The sequence below is a fragment of the Schistocerca americana genome, chromosome 11 (assembly GCF_021461395.2).
Source record: "Schistocerca americana isolate TAMUIC-IGC-003095 chromosome 11, iqSchAmer2.1, whole genome shotgun sequence".
NCBI classification, from domain to species: domain Eukaryota; kingdom Metazoa; phylum Arthropoda; class Insecta; order Orthoptera; family Acrididae; genus Schistocerca; species Schistocerca americana.
The window spans coordinates 148,191,653-148,212,065 of NC_060129.1; the positions used below are offsets into that span (position 1 = coordinate 148,191,653).

Here is a 20,413-nt window from a genome sequence, read left to right on the forward strand (position 1 = left end):
GGATGTTTTGGAATGCTGACTTCATGCCATGCATCACCGACTGACATCGATACCTCTCCTCAGTGCAACACTCTTAAGAATGGGCTGCCATTCTCCAAGAAACATCCAGCACCTTGTTGAACGTATGCTTGCAAGAGTGGAAGCTGCCACCAAGGATAAGGATGGACCAACACCATATTCAATTCCTGGATTACCGATGGAAGGTGCCACGAACTTTTAAGCCATTTTCAACCAGGTGTCTGAATACTTTTGATCACATGGTGTATGTCCTCTGTGGTCTCTCTTGTGGTCTTCCAAATATTTATATCCATTTCCGTTTTCCTCGTGTTGCTATTTAAGTATGTTTCATAGTCTTACTAGACTCTTTTTCGTCTTATTATGTTATCTTGTGACAGTCCAACTTCTTCTGTACCTATGACCCATTTTGAACTGTTTTTTCTAGTGATTGCTACCTCAAATATCTGCCTTGTGAACCTGTCGTCGGTCATCCTGTGATGCATCCACAGAATTTCATCCCTCTATATCTAAAGGTGTCCGTTACTGTTTCTGTCTATCTATAGATCTCTCCTAAGGGTCTCTCTATCCCAATTCATTCACAGAAAACTGGTCCAAATATTGTGCTGAGAATTTTTCTTTCCTGCTTCTCAGTCAGTCATTTTTGTGTGACCATGAATCACAGTACTTTCTGCAGCAGGGTGTTATTAGAGTAGTAGTTTTGCATTGACAAAAACAGATTTTCTGTTACAATGACTCCGCATCAGCTGAGAAGCTTTTGAGCCAGAAACTCCTGTAGTTAGTTTGACAATAAGCAAGGATCTCACTTTCGAAAGACTGAAGATTTTGAACAGTGTGATCTCAAGATTTCAGCTGCAAAACGTGTGGGCAAATGATGGCAGGATAATGGTGAAGACCTAAAATAGGAATAATCAGTCTGCAATGCAGGTCAGCTTGATTGTAGCGACTTTAGAACCTAAAAAATTTGTCAACTCTTGTTGCCTCTAATTTAGTGTGTTTACTTTCACGTCCTTTTTTGCAAAGAAACAATTTGTTTTACTAATATAATACTTAAAACAGGTTCTCCTCTTATTATTCTCTATTTGTCTAGGATTACTTTTAGTACTAATTTTCTGCTCAATTATCATACCTCTAACATCAATAATATTCATTAATTCACTATTACTTCAAAATGCTCACAAGACTGATTCAGATGATAATTTACTGTCATTTCTACTTTAATAATTTAACATCATATTACTCTGGTTACTAATCATTAGGACCAATAATAAGACACTGCTTTCATTCAGTTTATCTCACTTTCAGTATTGTTGTGCATAGATTATTCTAGCTTTGTTCAGTAACTTTCTCCTCCTGTCTTCAGTTGACAATTCACTGACCAGTGCAAAGCCTGCTGGCCTTGGCCACAAAACCTCCCTCCTCCGGGAGATATCTTCCACTTTCACTTCAATGAACCTTGCTCCCCTACCACAATGCAGTCTGGTATGCTTTGTTCACCGGCCTAAAGTCACTACTACTACTACTACTACATACTGCTCACGCTAATGTTCGATCTCTGCCACCTCATCATAACAAAGTCTGTCACATATTTCAAGACATGGACGTACATATGATACTTCCGTCAGAGATATGGCTCAAACCAAGTATGTACAGAAGTTCCATAAATTGAGAAGACTACATCTTTTTAAGAAGCAACAGATGTAACTGACAACTGCGTGGAGTAGGGCATACACATGCTCCGATTTATCACATAATGTGCTACACACATCCAATAATCATGAAGATAAACAAGAGGAATATGTTCAGAGAGATTACATCCATTAACAGAAAGTCACCAATGTGCGTCCTCTACGAACGTCCTGAAGTAGCCAGGTTTGGCTGCTTTAAATTGCACTTTGAACCGACATGTGAGCATATAATTATGCGCCACTCAGATCTTCCCCTTTTCACAGAATTCTTAGCTGGTGAAGGCTTCTTAAATTTCCTTTCCATGGAACTCACTATATCAGGAAACTATCTTGTACATTTACAAACCCTTTTATACCTGCCACTGTTATTGTCGTCGTTACTACTCTTACCATCACAACCATTAGTGGCAACAACTGTAATACTACTAGTACTGTCATTATTATTTTTTTTAGTTTATAGTCAATATTACTTACATTGCCACTTCAGATATTCAAATCATTTTAATACTATTTGTCATATTAAAATTGTTGTTTCTTAGGTAACTATGATATACTTGTGAAACCCTGGTCCAATACAAAAGAGAACCTGATGGCTCTTGTCAGACTAGCATAAATAAATAAATAAATAAATAAATAATGTCTTGCTAATTGGATGATCTCTCCTGGATATTTAACGTATGTATCTTGTGACACTTCCTCATACCATGTTATAATGGAGAGATTATCTGTAGGCTTCCTGTCCAATACAGAGTTTTCTCACAGATGAATTTTAGACCGTTTTCTGTGACATTTTATGAAGCTTTTCAAGGTCAAGTTTGACTTCTCTAGAGTTTCTTAGAATAGTGAGTGTGTACTAAAGCCATACACCTCATGTTGATTCTCTGCTCTTTTTTAATTTCAATTTGGCTTCCCTTATCTCCTTCACCTATGTCTTCATAACTTTTTTCAGAATTATTTTAAATTCGAGGGGGTCAATTTAACATTTAGGGTTGTACTCATTAATGTCTGTTGGATAGCTGCCACTGTTTTCCTGTCCCTTTTGAATTCCTCTGAAGTACTGAATCAAGATTTTCCTATCAAATCGTAAGCCTTTCTGACACTTGGCATAAGTTGCCACAGTATTTACAAATCATCATCTTTGCAAAATTGACTTTGGTTCCCGTATCTGTTCTCTACACGATTGCCTTTTGCAAAATCATGCCTTATACTCAACTATTAATGGGCCTACTTGTTCATCCAGTTGACTTCACAGGGCTTTTTAAAGAACTTTGGACGTAACAGGATGCAGCGAAATTCCCTGCGGTTATTCAGACTACTTTTATCTCATTTTTGTGAAGAAGATCAATTAACGCACATTTCCACTCTTCAGTAATTTTTTTTCACTTTTTCAAATGTGTAACATAATTCTGCCAGTTGCCTGTGTGAGATTACTGTTGCTCAGTATCCATATCTCGATACTTCTGCTATGAGTTTATGTCTTCTGTAGATGACTTGCTATTTTCCAAAGTACTGATTTCCTTCAGTTTTTCAACGGATGATTTTTAATCTGAATTGTTTTGCCTCCAAAATCTAGTTCTTTCAGAGGCACACAGTCAAGATCTGAGTGAAAGTAATGGACTAAAATTGTTATTTTTTGTTGGTTTCAAGTGACCCCAGTTTACACTCCTTTTTATAGCCTTGAACATTCTTTTCTATACTTTCAAGAATTCCTGCCATTTTCTGGGGTTTGTAACTATTTAAAATTTTCAATGCTTGTTCCCTCGCATCTACTACACACTGATCATATGCAATGTTCTACTACCTGTGTTCTCTCCTCCTTTGTCATTAGCTTAATTTCATAATGATTTTTAGTATGTCTGCAAGTTTCTTACAATTCATGGTATATGAACGAATAATTTGTTGAAAATTTTTTTACTCATAATACGAGTGTTAATGGATTAATGATGAGTGATTTATTCGTATGTGTTTCTTATATGCAGGAGACGTTGAAATCAGTAAAAAAAATCCTTTCTTGTTCTTACACAGAGTATTTTTGTATCCTTATTGGCTATAACAACATGGTATATCTGAAACTCACATAAAGTGGAGTTAAGAAAATTTCATTTTTGTAGGTTCTTCGCCGGTTTAATTTATGTGGTAGTGTTTTTGATCTCATTCTCCCAGCTTTATCTCACCATTTTCATATATTCTCTATTGAACTCCTGTTTTCTATAATTTTCTTGTTGGAACATATGCATGACATCCCACCAGTCAGACACTGAACCAGTTCAGTGGCATGCTTTTAGATTTGCTACTATTAGCTTTGATTAGCACACAAATGTTATGGGTATGGTTCAGGAACTCAAACAGGAATCCTTGGAGGGAAGATGTTCTTTTCGAGAGTCAATGTCGAGACGATTTAGGGAACTGGCATTTGAGGCTCACTGCAGATGTAAATGTTGATCAGTGTGTATTTTAAGGGAAACATAATGAAACTTTGTGTGTCTGATTTGGATACTACTATTTGCCTATAATATAATGCATCACACTTTGTGTATCCTCCAGAACTGTCAGAGACAGACAGTTTTATTTTTCTGTTTACTGTTTTTTCATCTAATGTCTTTTGTTAATGAAATCACCTGTTTGTGTATACTGAAACTGAAAATGATTAATAGGATTTAGTAATTTTAATATTCTGGACGAGTGAATTTTGATGTGTACCATAAATAGTGAGTTTTGATGTAACAATGGGAGGAAATCAATTATGTAAGGTTGCTGTTGGGCAGTATAGTCATGTATGGCGAACTTGTAAACATAGACAAATACCTTTTTTCTGTTGCACTGTGGATTGTAAAGATAATGGACAAAATGGAATTAAAGTTATGCATTCCATATTAATTTTCCACATAATAGCATGAAGGCAGCAACTTGGAAATGATGCAGAGGCATGTTTACTAATGGAAAATTTTATTAAGCACAATGCCAAAAAACTAAGTTAATAGTCCAAAATGTCGATTTACCTCTTATTGTGGACTGATGTAATGTGGGAAAATATCAGAGCAGTGACAGTAAAGGAACATATTTGCTAAATGAATTGATTTCAATATTGAACACATTCTCCAAACTGAATTCCATATGCAAAACTACTATGCCTGTGCCCCACAGAAAATTATTATTGCACCATGCATATACAACAGAATGAAGCCTAACAAACAAATGCTTAATTTGGGAAGAGAAAATGTGATGCAGGAACCAGTTATGGCAGATTCTATCTCTTTTTTTAAATACCATACTCACTGTCCCTAGCATGATAAATTGTTTCCTTAACTGGTATGCTTGCACAATCACCAGGCATCAATGTGCCTGATGGTCCTTTACAGACACCACCAAGACAATAGAAATTAGGGCTTGTATGGAGACAACAGACAGTTGCTTTTCCCTCACTCTGCTTGCCAGTGGAAAAGCAAAGGAAATGACTGATAGTGGTGGAGCATACCCACCGCCATGCACCATGAAGTGTCTTGCATAGTATGTTTTCTGATTTAGGTTTTTCAGTCCTCTTCCTTATATATTTGTTAGGTTTTATTCCTGTGAGAAGTTTATGAATCTAACCATCCACTTTCTCTTACGCAAGGTGGACAAAATTAATACCACAACATTTTATTTTACTGGGTTAAATTTTATGCTTCATACAAGCAGACCTTATCAAAGTTGTAGGTTGTGGCAAGAAGATAATTTATTTGGATCTGCTATGACTTCTGTTGTGACGAAATACAAGTATTTATCTGCATGGGTTCAAGAGTTTTTCTGTGACTGACAAATCTGTAAGTAATTCAACATATACCATTGAGGTAGCCATACTGTAACTATTTTAAGATCAATGCATCGAGGATGATCTATCACATACAAAGAGTATCACACTTTGTACCTTTGGCACCTTTGAAAATTTTTGGTTCAAACTGACAAATATCAATGATTCACTGAAAAGATGAATCATGTCCAATGTATTCTTCTGCAATCCATTAATCATAAGTTAATCGAAGGAGGAATATTTTTCAAATGACCTACACTCTCAGAGTTTACACTTATACAAAATGTTTAACATCCAGAAGGGTCACTGAAAACATGGTTAAACATATTGTTACAAATTCTGTTTGGATTCTACTCAGAACAATATGCAAGTAACAGTTGCTAATCCACATCAAGTGGAATAGCACAAGAGTACTGTAAAATTATTAATTGCACTTATGTCAAGAAAACTCATAATCTGTGCCTGTCCCACAGTAATGCATTTCTTACATTAAGCAATTACGCAAATACATTTTTATCACTCTACATGCAATGAATCAGAGATGGGAGTGCTTACAGTATTCTCAGTTTCACCCAGATCCAAATTTAGTTCAGGATCCTCCTTGATAAAATCATTTGGCCAAGAGTTTCCCAAGTTATTTTCAAGACACTGAAAGAAAGAAAAAACTCAGTTAAAACTGCTTGTACCCTTCTGTACTTATGACATGGCTCCTAATATTTCTTTTTTTATGAATATCATACAAATTTTCAGAGATTTTATCATGTACACACACAAAAATTTAAAAAATATAGTTGTTGAGCAGCTATTCTGCCAACATGTATCACTGTAATTTCACACAGTGCCATACTGCACTAATTTTACATATAATCAGTCAGTACATAGTGTACTTCATAGTGCTTGCTGACCCTTATCCTTCATCTGGTAACCTCACAGTTTGCCCGTACCAAGAAGAAGAGGGAGTGTGCTACTCCCTGTGCATTAACATAGGACAGTAAAGGTGGTAAGCCCAAGAACTGCAATGAAATGAATACCCCTAGCTGCACACTGGCATTGATATAAGTGAACGGCGACAGGTGAAAATGTGTGCCCCATCCAGGACTCAAACCTGGGATGTCCTGCATACATGGCAGATGCTCAATCCATCTGAGCCACCCAGGACACAGAGGATAGTGTGACTGCAGGGACTTATCTCTGGCATGCCTACCCTGAGACCCACATTTCCAACCTATTGTCCTGCGCTATACTCATAGTGCCCCTGCCCATTATACTCATTACTTGCGGCTTTTTGCCCATACCCGTAAGAGTACGGGCACTTTTTGTGCATCTGTGTTGAAGAAGATTGTCAAATGACCAGTGAGCCTTATATATATGAAGATGGTATCTGTTCTTTTGTACCTGTCCGAAAGAACAGGTACCATTTTCATATACTCAAGAACTAAGACTAGCACTGTCACTTGAGACTTAAGTGCACATGGAATTGGATGGTGTTTGTTACTTCTGTCTCAACTTATTTCGAAAGATTGTTTATGGACTTTTGAGTGAATGGTTAAGAGTTGAAGGCTGTGATTATAAGGAGGTGCTGAGAGTTATAGTTACTGGTATTTATAGAAGAAAACGAACAAAACATGTCCACGTTTTCTGATCCAGTGAACCGATATGGGTGAAGAGAAACTAAGGGTAAATATTTTGTAAGTCTCCAAAAACTAAAGTAGAATTTAAAAATGGTTGACGGCAATTCCTCAGAAACACAGTCTGGCAGTTGTTTTGTGTGTGATCCACATTTCAGTGAGGAACAACAAATCTTTATCACCAGTAAACAAGTTGAAATTTTAAGACAAGGGTGGTCTCTCAAAACCAGAGAGGCTCAGTGGTTCATCGTGTATTTCCCAGTTTACTGAAATATCTAACGAAAATATTACACAAAAGAAAATCTTCAGTAAAGCACTTGCTTAAGGGAAGCTGTTGAAAGAAGACAGTAAACAAGCTGCAGTTTCAATGTCTGCCAGTGCTTCTTCAGCTGAGGAAAACGTAGGGAGCTGATCAGTACTGGACAGAGTAGTAATCACATTACAACAATGTTCATGTGCCAGGAACTGGAAATTGTCAGATTACGTGATAAATTAAGGACAGCAAATGCCAAAATCAATCTCTTCCAAAAACAAGTCTCAGATGAAAACCATAAGATAGCTCAGACAAATGTCCTAGATCATTGTAAACTTAGTAAAAGCAGAAAATCATATTTGTCAGTATGTTAAAGAAATGCCAATTTAAAAACAGCAATAGAATGCATTATGTGATGTGACAATGAATTTATTCTGGATAGCATGCTCTTGAAAAATAGTAGCTCAAAGGATATAGACATTGTTTGAAGCACGCATTGTTGCAACAACCTTCTGAAACATCTCCAAAATTAAATGATCTCAAATGCTCATGTGAAATTAACAAAGAGCCCATAGAACAATTAGGAATTATTTTCGGAAAGGACAAAATGAAAACAAAGATACGCTGATTTTGGATGAAGTAAAGCACAAGGAAAGCTACATTTCAATAACACTTTGCTGAAAGTTTGTTTCGTCAATTTATGGGTATATACTTCAGACGATTGTAGTAATAACTTTGCCTATCATTGCTCTGGTGTTCATACGTGTTGCTCTGATTCATAACCGTATTCACCCTATTTTAGATTACTCCAGTCACAATGCCACTCCTAGCGATGTCTAGCATAAATTGATTCAAGTAATTATCTAGCTAGAGCAAGCCAGAATGACACTTGTTTCATTCCCTTCTTATGGAACAGTACACAACTGAATAAAAAGGTCCAGCAGTGTCTAGGAATTACTGGCATAGAAAATAAAGTTCCTTGCTCAATATCAAATGCAGTTGACATGACACATTAACAATTACTATGGCAGGAGAGGATCCTATAGCATGATGTATGAGAAACAATGCATAGAATGACTGTGACTGACTGGCTGGATGGTACGGTACATATTAGACCACAATCTCTGTAACAATGTATGATTTAACAAATGGTCTCTAGCATGGAAATCATGCATTTCTGGACATAAGACCTTTTCTGGTTTGTATCCTCTCCTCAATCAATCCCTGTTTGTAAATGGTGGAGAAAACACCCTATATCAGGGTCGGCCAAACGCTGCACAGTGTGCAGACATGCGGAAGTGCTGCACACTTGCACACGTGTGCAACAGCGACATCTGTTATTAGACATGTGTCCTAATTGAACGGCGGCGGCTCCACTTCCCTGTTTATGTGGTACAAGCAAGAGCGCAACATACCCAGTCTCGTTTACCCCTGGTAACCGTAACCTTAACAGAGAAGTATTGAGAAATGGCAGGTACTGTGAAAAAGCAAAGGACGGGAGATCTATGTTCTCTGTTGTTTAAAATGACTGGGAACTGCAATTCTTTTTTGTAGCCGTTGGTGAAAACTCAGTGTTTGCTATGCCACCGAATAATAGGCGACCAGCGTAAGTTTTCAATTGAAAGACACTACAATACATATCACAAAGACGAGTGTAGTGTACTCAAGAGTGAAGAACGACAAGCAAAATTAAATGTCGTTAAGAAAATGGATGAGACACATCATCTCTATTATCATTTCTCATGACCAGTGATAAACGTGTTTGGATTTATTCCTTTCATACTTAAAAATGATTGTTTACTAACTGTGCATTAGTGCCTCATTCTGCTCCATGTTACGTTAGTATCAGGGAAGTTGGTCATTAAACCGATTGTTCCAATGTATACTTACATTTAGGGTTTTTTTTAATGTGTGAAGGGCTACGCTCAGCTGAAGTCGATAAAACGTAACATTCATCGAATTGTTGGTTATTATGCAGAATTCAGACGAAGCTGATGAAAGATGTAGCAATAATGGTATTGAAATTACAGGTGATCGAGAGGTCTGCGGTTATCATTCTGTTCGGAGGTCAGTGAGACAGAAATTATGTGGGTGTGACTGAGGGCACCGAGAATTAGTTATAGGAAACCTTGCATTAGTTTAATGTTATTTGAAATCATGAATAAGGTTCGTTGCAAGTCACTAAGTGCTCTCTTTCTTAAATACTAGATCAAAAACATTACTCGTATCTACCTGCCGTCAGTCAAGCTGCCTTAATAAAAACCCACGGTTGTTAACTGTATTACTTGTCTTACTGGGTTAAACTGTTAACATAAAACTAGACATCAATGAGTAGACTGTGACAGTATTTTAAATGTTTAATCCACGAAATACCTTCCCATGGTTGGCTTGCAAGCTGTGGAAAGAGCACTAGAATGCGCTAGTACAGAGTATCCTAGCAAGTGGATAAAGCGAAATCTATGGGTAGAAACATGCACTACATGAACGCTGACGGCTGCGGCGTGCACGCTGTGACCCGGAAGTTGCCCATGTGCAGGAGCACCGCACGCGTGCAGAATTTCTGGCCGGTCCTGCCCTATATAGTGGTGTTATGTTCAGATTATTAAATCAATGCTCACTGCATGTATTATGTGAGCTATAGTGTAAAGCACAAGCCTTAAAGCGGGGCTGAGAAGTACTTAGTTTGTAAATGTGACAGTGTTGGTGGGAAAGGGACTGGATTGGTAAATGTGTCATGTTGTTGCTGCCTACTGTTGAAAGCATGTTGTAAAGCTGTGTAATTATGTTGCTGTCAGTGAATTAATGAATCATCAGAACGTTGATGTTATTTCTTGTAACATTATCACTATTTTTATAGTGTTATACTCGCATAATATTTATATTGCCTGGCCTCATTCTTACTTTTCCAATTTTTATACGGGGCTGATCTGCAATTCCCATGAAAACTGGTCATCTTTATTACAGAAAATAGTGATGCAGATGGTGGTTTCCATTCATTATACCAATGATGATAATGCATTCATGAGGTGCAAACAATTATGAACGAAGTATCTGGTTGATCTGCAACCAGTGCCCAGTGACTGAAATTTCTCACTTCCTGGAGGTTAGAGATGTTTGTGAGAACTGAAAAAATTTTCCAATATTAAATATTTCTTATGACATTCTTAACACATACAATTGCTCTTCCCCTCATTTATGTGTTGTTAAAAATTCTTTTCAAATAACCAACTTTCTCCCTCTCTCACATTAATTAATGGTCTCACTGTGTTAAATAGCCACAAAAGATTCCCATGCATATAAAACAAATCAGCATTTTACTATCTCATAAGGTATCAAACACATTTCTCTGTAGTTCTCTCATGTTCATATTATGCAGTGTTAAGGCAGAAAGAGAGTCACCTGTACTGGATCATGATGGCACAGTTTAATTATTGTATAAAATCCAGGAATTCGAATTTGCTGCTTGCAGGTCATTTGTTATGCTGTTTATATTTTGTCGCCCTATACCGGAAAATGCTGCATGAATGGTCAGTCACAGCTGGATAAGAATTCAAAGTGGTGCAGAGATTGTGAACTTGCTGTAAATGTCCAGAAAACATATATCTATTTATATAGTGTGTGTGTGTGTGGGGGGGGGGGGGGGGGGCTGAATTGAATTCCTAAGTGATTTAAACTGCTGAGGCCATCGGTCTGTTCAGAAATGTAAAATTGCACTTCTATAGCACACTTTGGTTAACTGGTAAAATACTGGTAAAATGAAAACAGTCCACAAAGGAGATTGCTTATAAAACATTTGTACAATCCATACTAGAAGCCTGCTCAGGTGTGTGGCACCTGCACCACATATGATTTTCACAGAATACTCAACATATACAAAGATGAGCGGCACAAATTTTCACAATTTACAGTGTCGTGCAGATGCTAAGAAACAAGACACACAGATGCTTTAAGATTGATGCAAACTATCCTATGAAATACTATTTACAGAGATTTAAGAACCAGCTGTAAGTGATGAATCTAGAAATATATATCATCCTATTACATATCACTTCCCTGGGAGCATAAGGACAAGACTTCACTAATTACAGCATGCACATAGTCAATTTCACAACAATTTTCCTACACTCTGTATGTGAATGGAATGGAAGAAGCCCTACTTACTGGTGCAGTAGGAAGTACTATCTGCCATGTAACTCTCAGCAGATTCCAGAGTATGGATTTTTATGAGGACATGGATGTAGATGCTGTTCACTCTTTTTCCATTTTCCCTTCCATTCACCTATAATAATACAACACAACATCTCCAGCTGAGTTAGAATCTACACTTTGAGTGTACTACTAAAAGAATGTCTGCTGTACGTGCAATCAGTAGACTGCACTTCCACCTTCCACATCCCCCCCCCCCCCCCCCCCCCCCACACACACACACACACGGCTACAGTTCCCTTCCCTTCAGAGTAGTGGCATGTGAAGAACTGCACTGCTAATTGTCAGTAACAGTTAGGAGATACAGATGAAAGTCTCATGCTGCCCCTTGAGACTACTTGTGTGTGTATGAATGGCCAGAGACTGATCTAGTAGTGCTGAGATTATCTGGGCACATAAGTTACCAATTCCCTTTGTGTATGCCCTGATTTCTTTTATTTTATCATCATTTCTCCTGATGTAGTTGGGTGTCAAAACATATTTTGGCATTCAGAGGAAAAAAGCTGGTGATTGAAATTTTGAGGAAAGAACTCAATACAAAGAGAAACGCCTTTCTTCCCCTTACCACATCAACTCATAATGTACACATGACACTTTTCTCACTACTTTGCAATAATACAAAACAAGCTTTCCTTCTTTGAACTTTCTCGGTACCCTCCATTCATCCTATCTACTAAGGATCCCATACTGTACAGCAACCATTAAATCTGTACGATTTATCATGTAAACCAAAAGTGGAGTTCTACAATTCTGGTGTGGGGGACCTCACATCTTCTATTGTTCAGTGTCAACTACCACTTTCCACAGACTTGATGGCAACAATCAGTACAGAGCTGTTTACTGCCAATTTTTTTTTACTCAACGTGTTTGTGTGTTTTATACTGGTAGTTGGTTATTAGTGTGTTTAACTGCCATTTCATTATGGGTAGAAATTGTTGCCTTGAAAGGAGAGTTGTAAAAATTTGCTAGTCCTACCTGGCGAGCATGTACGTTTGCCGTAAGTTAAATGGCACAAATTAGTAGAATTTGTTTTTTTATATATTTTGGAAATGTTAATGTTGTTAACTGTGAGTGTGTCTACATTCACATCTTAATTCTGCAGACCACTGTGATGTGCATGGCAGCGGTAACATCCCACTGACTTTTTCCCCATCCTATTCACACATGGAGTGCAGGAAGAATGACTGTTTAAATGTGTTCAAGAAATCTGCAATATATCTAATTTTGACAAGACACATATGGAAGGGATACATATGGGACTTCAGCACCAGGTGGTTGTAATTAAAGAGCAGCTACTTGCACAGGTTCAGTGTGGACTTTGATGATCATATCAAAGCAAAACTTGGTAGCTGCATTAATGGGGAACTGGTTTACACTGGAAACAATCAGTTCCGACTTTGGACACCCCAGTGCAAAATTTGACACTATACACTGTCTGACACTATGACATAAATGCTATCATTTGACAAACCATAACGTGAGTGAACAGCGTGGCTATCAAGTGAGACTATGGGCTTTTAGTGAAACAGTTTTCTGTGAAGAGCAGGAATTAAGAGTGCTGCACTGACACAGTAAGGTCTGAGCAGAGGACCAATGTCATTAAATGGTTTAAAGGAGATAAATTATAAAATAGACTCCAGAAGGCTTAAGAATACAGGATAAAAAATCAGGGCTCCTATGGAAAAACCCTGTTTGCAGGGACCAAGTGAGCTTGGTGCAGCATCTGGAAGAAAGAGGCATCTTATCTGGATGGTGTTGATTGCTATAACTGATCAAGTCGCAAATGTCCCAGTTAGGGCTAGTGTTTGTCTTGTATCTTGAGAACTGTTCGTTCCACAGTGTGGCATGGAGTACCTGACTGACACTTTTATTGATACTTTTATCATACTGGTATTTTTTTGTTTTTGCTTTGCTTTGACTGGGTCAGTTTGGCTGGACCACCAGAGTGCCAATCTTATGTGCTGCTGCAGATAAAATGAGTACACCATTTGTTTGCAAATTGTATTTATAAGCCTCAAACAGCAGCAACTTATTTTCAGTTATCTGTGTGGATATAGTTTACTTTCTAATTTCTTTCATGTCTGAATAATTACCAGGCACAGTCTAGCATCCTAATAACTGGGTAGTGTGCAGTTTTTCCATCTTTGATATGAATAGGGGCTGACTGCTCTGTTCAGGTTTGAGCCTAGTTCGTGACTCTTAGCAAACAGCTCCAGGTGGTGTTGGCTTTGGTCACACTGCTTGAGGCTGTTGCCAATTGGCATCATTATGGAAGACTAGATGTCTACTATGTCCCACACACTCCCCGATTGGTCCACTACTGTGGCCCTCCTTGGAACTGCCTGCACTGGAGGTGACCTGTCACCTGTGGTTGAGTGATAGGTAGCTCCAGCAAAAGAATTTCTGAGGGGCTGTTCAGAGTTCCACCCCAGATAATACAACAAACAAATTCTGGGTGCTATTTGTGGCTGAGCCAGATGAAGGCACTCCTCTTCTCCAGAGCAAGTCTCTCAGCTCACAAGGTCTGGGCATTCACACAGGGTGGATTTACTGGTAGTTGGGAGTACCAATATCAGGGAATGTAGGTGCCAAGAAGGGGAAGGAATCCAGTGTGCACTGTGCACATATAAGGAGGAATTTTTGAAGGGATTATCCTAGATTGGGAATGGGTGCTTCCAGGTACCATGAAGAACAAAGGGTGCTGCCAAGTGCAGGTAGTGGCTCATGTTGGAACTAAAAAGATGGATTGGATTGGAAGAGATGCTTTGATTTTGATTGGCTAGCTGTAGTGGCTAGTAGTAAAGACCAAGTCTTGGTTGTGAGATGAAGGCAGAGCTCGCCATCTGTAGCATCGTATGCATAACCAACTGTTGTCCTTGGGTACAGAGGCCAGTGGATGGCCCGAATCAAGGGTCCACATGGTTCTGCAACCACGTTGGCTGAAGATTCCTTGACTTGCAACATAGGGTGGTGGGTTTCTGGATTCTGCTTAATAGGTCAGGGGTCCACTATACACAGGAAGTGGCTACACAGGTAGTGGGACCTGTGTAAAGGGAACTGGGTAGTACTTTTAGGTTCCCATGGAAAGAACATATTCTTGTAAACTGCTAGTGGGAAAGTTCAGATAACCAGCTTATGCAATCGACTGTAGAATGATACACTGCCACCAACATAGATCCCAGAAGGCTTCAGAATACAGGATAAAAAAAAAAAAAAAAAAAAAATCAGGGCTCCTATGGAAAAACCCTGTTTGCAGGGACCAAACAAAAACATGTAACACATAATGTAACACTGGGTTCACATCAATTATTTTTGCACTTTTCTTTCCGATATTGATTTGTATCCTGCAGGACTGTGGACAAAAACAGGAAATAAGGGAAAAGAAAGGCGTCAGTCTCCAGGCTACCCTAAAACTCAGAAGGCTATATATCAGTCTGTCACAACCTAGATTTCATCTCTGAGAGAAAGCTGTTAATAATATTTGAAGAGAGGCAGTGAAACACTGCTCTACACCCCAATACAAGAACCTTTTGGAAGCAGCAGGAGAACATGAAGTAGAACTATGCAGACAATACCACTCACCAAAACCAGGATTTGTATACCAGATAAAATTAATAAAATTTCAAAATTAAAGCTGCACATATGTTCTGTATACACACATGATTATATAACATTAACAGAATTGTTATCATGGGTCAAAAGCATGCTGTGAAGGAAAGACCATCCACAAAATGATTAGTTTGTATGTTAATGGCACGAATGAGCTGGTTGACAGCTGTGCATTGTCTATGATGTAATATCTTCCTATTAGCTGTCACCAAACCGATCCAGAGACACATTACAAATATCTACTTTCTACCATAAACAAGTGCAGTACATGGACCACTGTTTGTAAAGTTTAGCTAATAAACCTGTCCACTGGAGTTGTTGACTTGAGGAACTATGTTATTAATGGGGGCACATTAAAGCCATTTCAAAGTAATGAATGTACATATAAAGTACCTGCACTTACCGTGTCTCCACTAAGGAACAACAGAAGCTCCTGGTTCCAATGAAGATGCTACAGGCCTATAAACTTTCTAGTGTTCTTGACCTTGCTGGTTTGTTTTCAGCCAAAAGGAAAGGGAGGGTACTGGCTGCAAGATTATTCCGGTTTGCCTTGTTAAGAGACATGATGTGCTCAGCATTGTTGAGTGGACACCCAAACTAATCCAACTTGCATATTTGGGCCTGAAGAATGCCTCACTGCAATATCCAACCAAGCAGTGAGGGGTTGCTCTTCACTGGGAAATTCAGTGTCAGGAGAGAGAGAGAGAGAGAGAGAGAGAGAGAGAGAGAGAGAGAGAGAGAGAGAGAGAGAGACACTCCGGCACACAGCAGCCTTGTGTAGTGATACACACCACTATTAAGAAATGTGGTGATACATGCCACCATGGAGAAGTGATGCATGCCACTATGCAGAAGTGATGCATATCCCTACATAATCTTTCCAACAAATGCTACTTGCAACTACGAAGCTATTTATGTAATAAGATTACAGAAACAAAATAATGTGTTGAGTGTAAAAGTACAGGGCATAAGAGGCATGTCAATATCTTGTGTTTGCCAAGGTTCCATCCAAGATGTGGTGTTCCAATGGCGAGTTTGGGTAATATAGACTACAACTGCTGGGATTTCAGATCCACCTGTTATGCAAACAACTTGTTTATAAATGCCCAGATATGTTTCAGCACTTTTCTGCCTTCATCAGTGGGTACTTTTATTTACCTACATGTTTCAAGTAATAATGATCCTAACAAAATTAGATCTCCTAACAGTTTATGTCTTTTCACTGTTACCTAATTTTTCTATGTTTCTGGGTTATGTATCATCCTCGATATTTTTCTACATACAGATAGATTGTCATTTGCAACTGAATTATGTTCCGGTGAGTTTGGTTGACTAATCAGCAAATCTCTACCTATGAAGCAATTTTGTTGCACCACAAAATTTCATGTCCATTTTGTAGAACTCCACTCACAAGCTCTACTTCTTTACTTTAGCTCCCCTCTGCCTGTGCCAAGGTGAAGGCTCCAATAAGAATATTTTTTGATTTTATGATGATCTCAGCTCCATATTTTCTGACCTGTGTTATTCAGTGGAAGATGATAGGGTACCTCTGCAAAGCCCATGAGGGCACTATGGTCAAGAGGAAACGAAACACGTAGCAGGCTACATGCAGAATGGATTTTTAGGTTAGAAAACCACCTGTGAAGACAGTAAATAGATAAATGCAGATCTAAGTTTGGGTCACCTAATTTTGGAACTGAGGAAAATACAAGTCAAATGTCACAAAACCTAATGAAACCCAAGGTAAAAGTAAAGCTTTCAACAACCTGGAGGTAGTTATTAACACCTTAGTGCTCTATTAGGCATTGTCTTACTGGGTGCGGTAGGCCACTGGCTTCCTCCAACTTCTGAACTCACTGACACAGTAAGTTACATGAGGACCTTGAGCTTCACACTGGAATGGAAACTCGTTTTCCACATATACAATTTCCATGTGAAAAAGTTACATGTGATGCTTGGGACTGAACCCAAAACACTTGAATTTGTAACCTCACTCCCATTCAATACGCAATCCTCTTACTCTTAGGAAAGTGTGTAAGCATTCAAGACAAGATCCGGAGTTTCATTAACTAACAGTGGGATTGTACACACAACACTGGAAGGAAAACTAGAAATAATTAGCTACAAAATCTGATATTCCATACAGAGGACCCACTAGGAAGATGCACCACAGAGCACAGGCAGTAATACATTTATCATCATCATGAAAAATCAGTACTGTACAATGAAATAAATATGCATTTATCTCATTGCATGTAACTGAAATTTGAAATCTGCATGCAGGTAAGTATCAAATGTGAGGAAAAAATAATTTTAAAGTGTCAATTGTGATGTGGAAAAAATGACCATCTGAGTTCCAACATCCACCCACCATAGTACATTAATGCTTAAGAAATAGTCTGGTAAATATTGTATACAAATCAAATTCCTGTATCATACTGCAGTGACAGGATATATATACTGGTCAATGCATGCATTCAAATGGGGAGAAAGATGTGGAGGAAAATTACATCAATAATGTACAACATGACCTGAGGTTGAGCAAATATAGACAACATGAGCCATGGCCTTTTATCAGGAGCTGTTCATCCATTTCCTTTAGGTGATTTTGAGAATCCATGGAAAATGTAGATCTAAATTTCAGAGGACAATCTGAACTCTTTCATCTCAAAATCATGTCCTGTGACATTAGCACAGCTGCGAGAACAAAGATTCCTGTGAAAAATCTACAAAACATGTTTTCCCTAAATTAACCTCTAACTGTTTAGAAAACCCACACAAAAGGAAAATATTTGTTCTGTTAGCACTAGACATGCCAAAAATAATAAATTCTCTAAATACAGAGATTGGAATATGAGCACTGGACTACTGAAGGATCACAGGTTGCTACTGTTAAAAAGAAATTCTGAAAGACAGGAACATACTTCTCCCTAACAAACCTGGTAAAGTGATCAGACATGACATAACAGCCAATACAAACAGCATGGGGAATGTTGTGGAAGACAGTGAGGACCAGAAAATGTTAACATTACATAGTTACATGACAGCAAGTACCTGTACAGCAAACCCAAATGAAGCTAAATCCCCAAATCCCCACGGCCAACCGAAAGTTGAACATATGAGAACCACCAAGACAGCTTATATAAGAAGCCTTCCATTAATTTCTAAGCAAGATCATATCTTGCAAAACATGAAACAAAAAACGAAAACCCCAGAACATCTGAACAAAAATGTTAGAAAAGGGATCAAAGACATCTCTACAAATGATAGGTGACAATAATGCACATGGTAGCAAAACAGAAGACAGTAACAGAAAAGACATAATTACAATGCTTTGCCTTATGAAGTTTCTCCACTATAGAACATAAAAATGCATTTCAAATTTTTTACTACAGCATAGATACTAAAACGACAGATACATAATTGACTAAGGTGGGGACAAGAGGGAGAAAGAAAAACATAACTTATTCTACACAGTAGACCACTAGACCTAAAGGGGCAGCCAACAAATTAAACAAAACAAGTGGGTGTTGCAGAGCCACCTCTGGCAATGGAACTGTTACTTTATGGAACATGGGCTTTTCAAGGGAATAGAAAAATGCACAGGTCATTTCAGATTGTAAGAAGAGGCACAGGAAACATGTTTGGGGCTAAAGACCTAAACAGCAGGTAATTTTGTTCTCCTATATGATTTTGTAAAGAAAACAGTTCCTCTGCAATAATTAAAATGGATCCTACAGTCACTGATTGCTCTATTCACTCACAGTTCTGCTGCAATTTTGAATACCAGAAGATTTAAGCTAATCAGTAACATTCACACTGCAATCTAATGACTGCCTAATATTAGAGAATCGTCTACGTAACAACAGATGTAAAAATTTATTTGGGCTGCACTGATGAGTTAAACCTGGATTTCTAGCATTTTATGGGCTGTCACCTTAAGCATTACGGACACATCCCTGTGACAGTAAGAACTTGACAGAAAAGGGGATCTTGCAGATCATCCTCTTCAATTTCTTTCAGATTTACAGTATTTGGAGTTTAGTGCTGGAAAATCAATTTCCTAAACCAGCACTATGCAGTTACCAAACAACTAAAATAATTTTACTTTAACATCAGAAGATTTCTGAGTGCTGTCTACCACAAAATATTTCCTATTTATTAACACAACTGCTGATAATTTAGAGTATAGCATAAAAGTGCCCTAATGGGGAAGTTCCTGGTTCGAATCTCTTAGTAGGAACTACAACTTTTTAAAAACTTCCAAAACTACTAAAAACTGCAAATTTAACAAATACTGAATTGTAATGGTTTGGTGAAAATTACATATTTTTTCATCATTTGACATATTAAAAGAAATATTTTGATGAATTTATGTTAGATTTCTTTATTTTCCATTTGATGCTCTTCATTTTTGTACCAAAATGTAATTTCTCAACAGAACTTGCATTTTTATGTAACTTTTAATTAAAAATAAGTATTAAAAAGTATGATTCAGCATGAATTAAAATTACCATTCGTCTTACATATGGAATGTAAATAAAACTAAAAGAACTGGTAGCACTTAGTGTGATCTGAACCACCAATTTCATGATTATTATACTATTGTCCTATGCATTCAGCTACAGACAACCATAAATAAATTTTTTTATACTTACCAGCACTCACAAATCACCCAATTGCCAAATGCATTCCTTGTTTCTACTTTTATGGAGAACTGTGTCATACAAAATATTTGGCTGGTCACTGACCTTCAAATTCTGAACCTAAGATGAAAATCTATGAGGACACGCAAGTGACATCCCCTTGGCAGCCCTGGAGGCATGCTTGGGTAGGATAATTGTTGAAGTAACTGATCCTGAAACTAGGAGTTACAGCCTCAAATCGGAGACATAGCAACAGTTTTCATCTGTTAGTTTGTATGGGTACCAATGCAGTCTCACAGAATTGTTATATTCATATAGATAATGAAGTAATTCTACAGATATACATGCTAAAACTAGTTCTCCTGCTTAAAGACAGCACTTCAAACAACAGTGCACAGGCCCCACCCCAAATGAACCATGGACACTGCTGACACAGGGTTGCTTGCATGTCAACGATACTGAAAACAGTGTTAGGTGCAAACACAGGTAAGTATTATCTGAGGAGAAATCAAGCTAACACATGGTTCCTCAAGAGGGGGCAAAATCCTTTTCAGCAGTTGCTAGAGCAATGGTCTGGA

At 38.0% G+C, this 20,413-nt stretch overlaps 1 protein-coding gene across 2 annotated transcripts in view; it reads right to left on the reverse strand.

Moving 5' to 3' along the window:
• LOC124553944 (zinc finger protein 2-like) overlaps positions 1-20,413 on the reverse strand; it is a 59,008-nt gene that overhangs the window by 24,584 nt on the left and 14,011 nt on the right. For both annotated transcript variants that reach the window (XM_047127961.1, XM_047127962.1), the window contains exon 4: positions 6,049-6,141. In XM_047127961.1, coding sequence (XP_046983917.1) covers positions 6,049-6,141 — 93 coding nt within the window. The remainder of the gene's footprint in view (positions 1-6,048; positions 6,142-20,413) is intronic.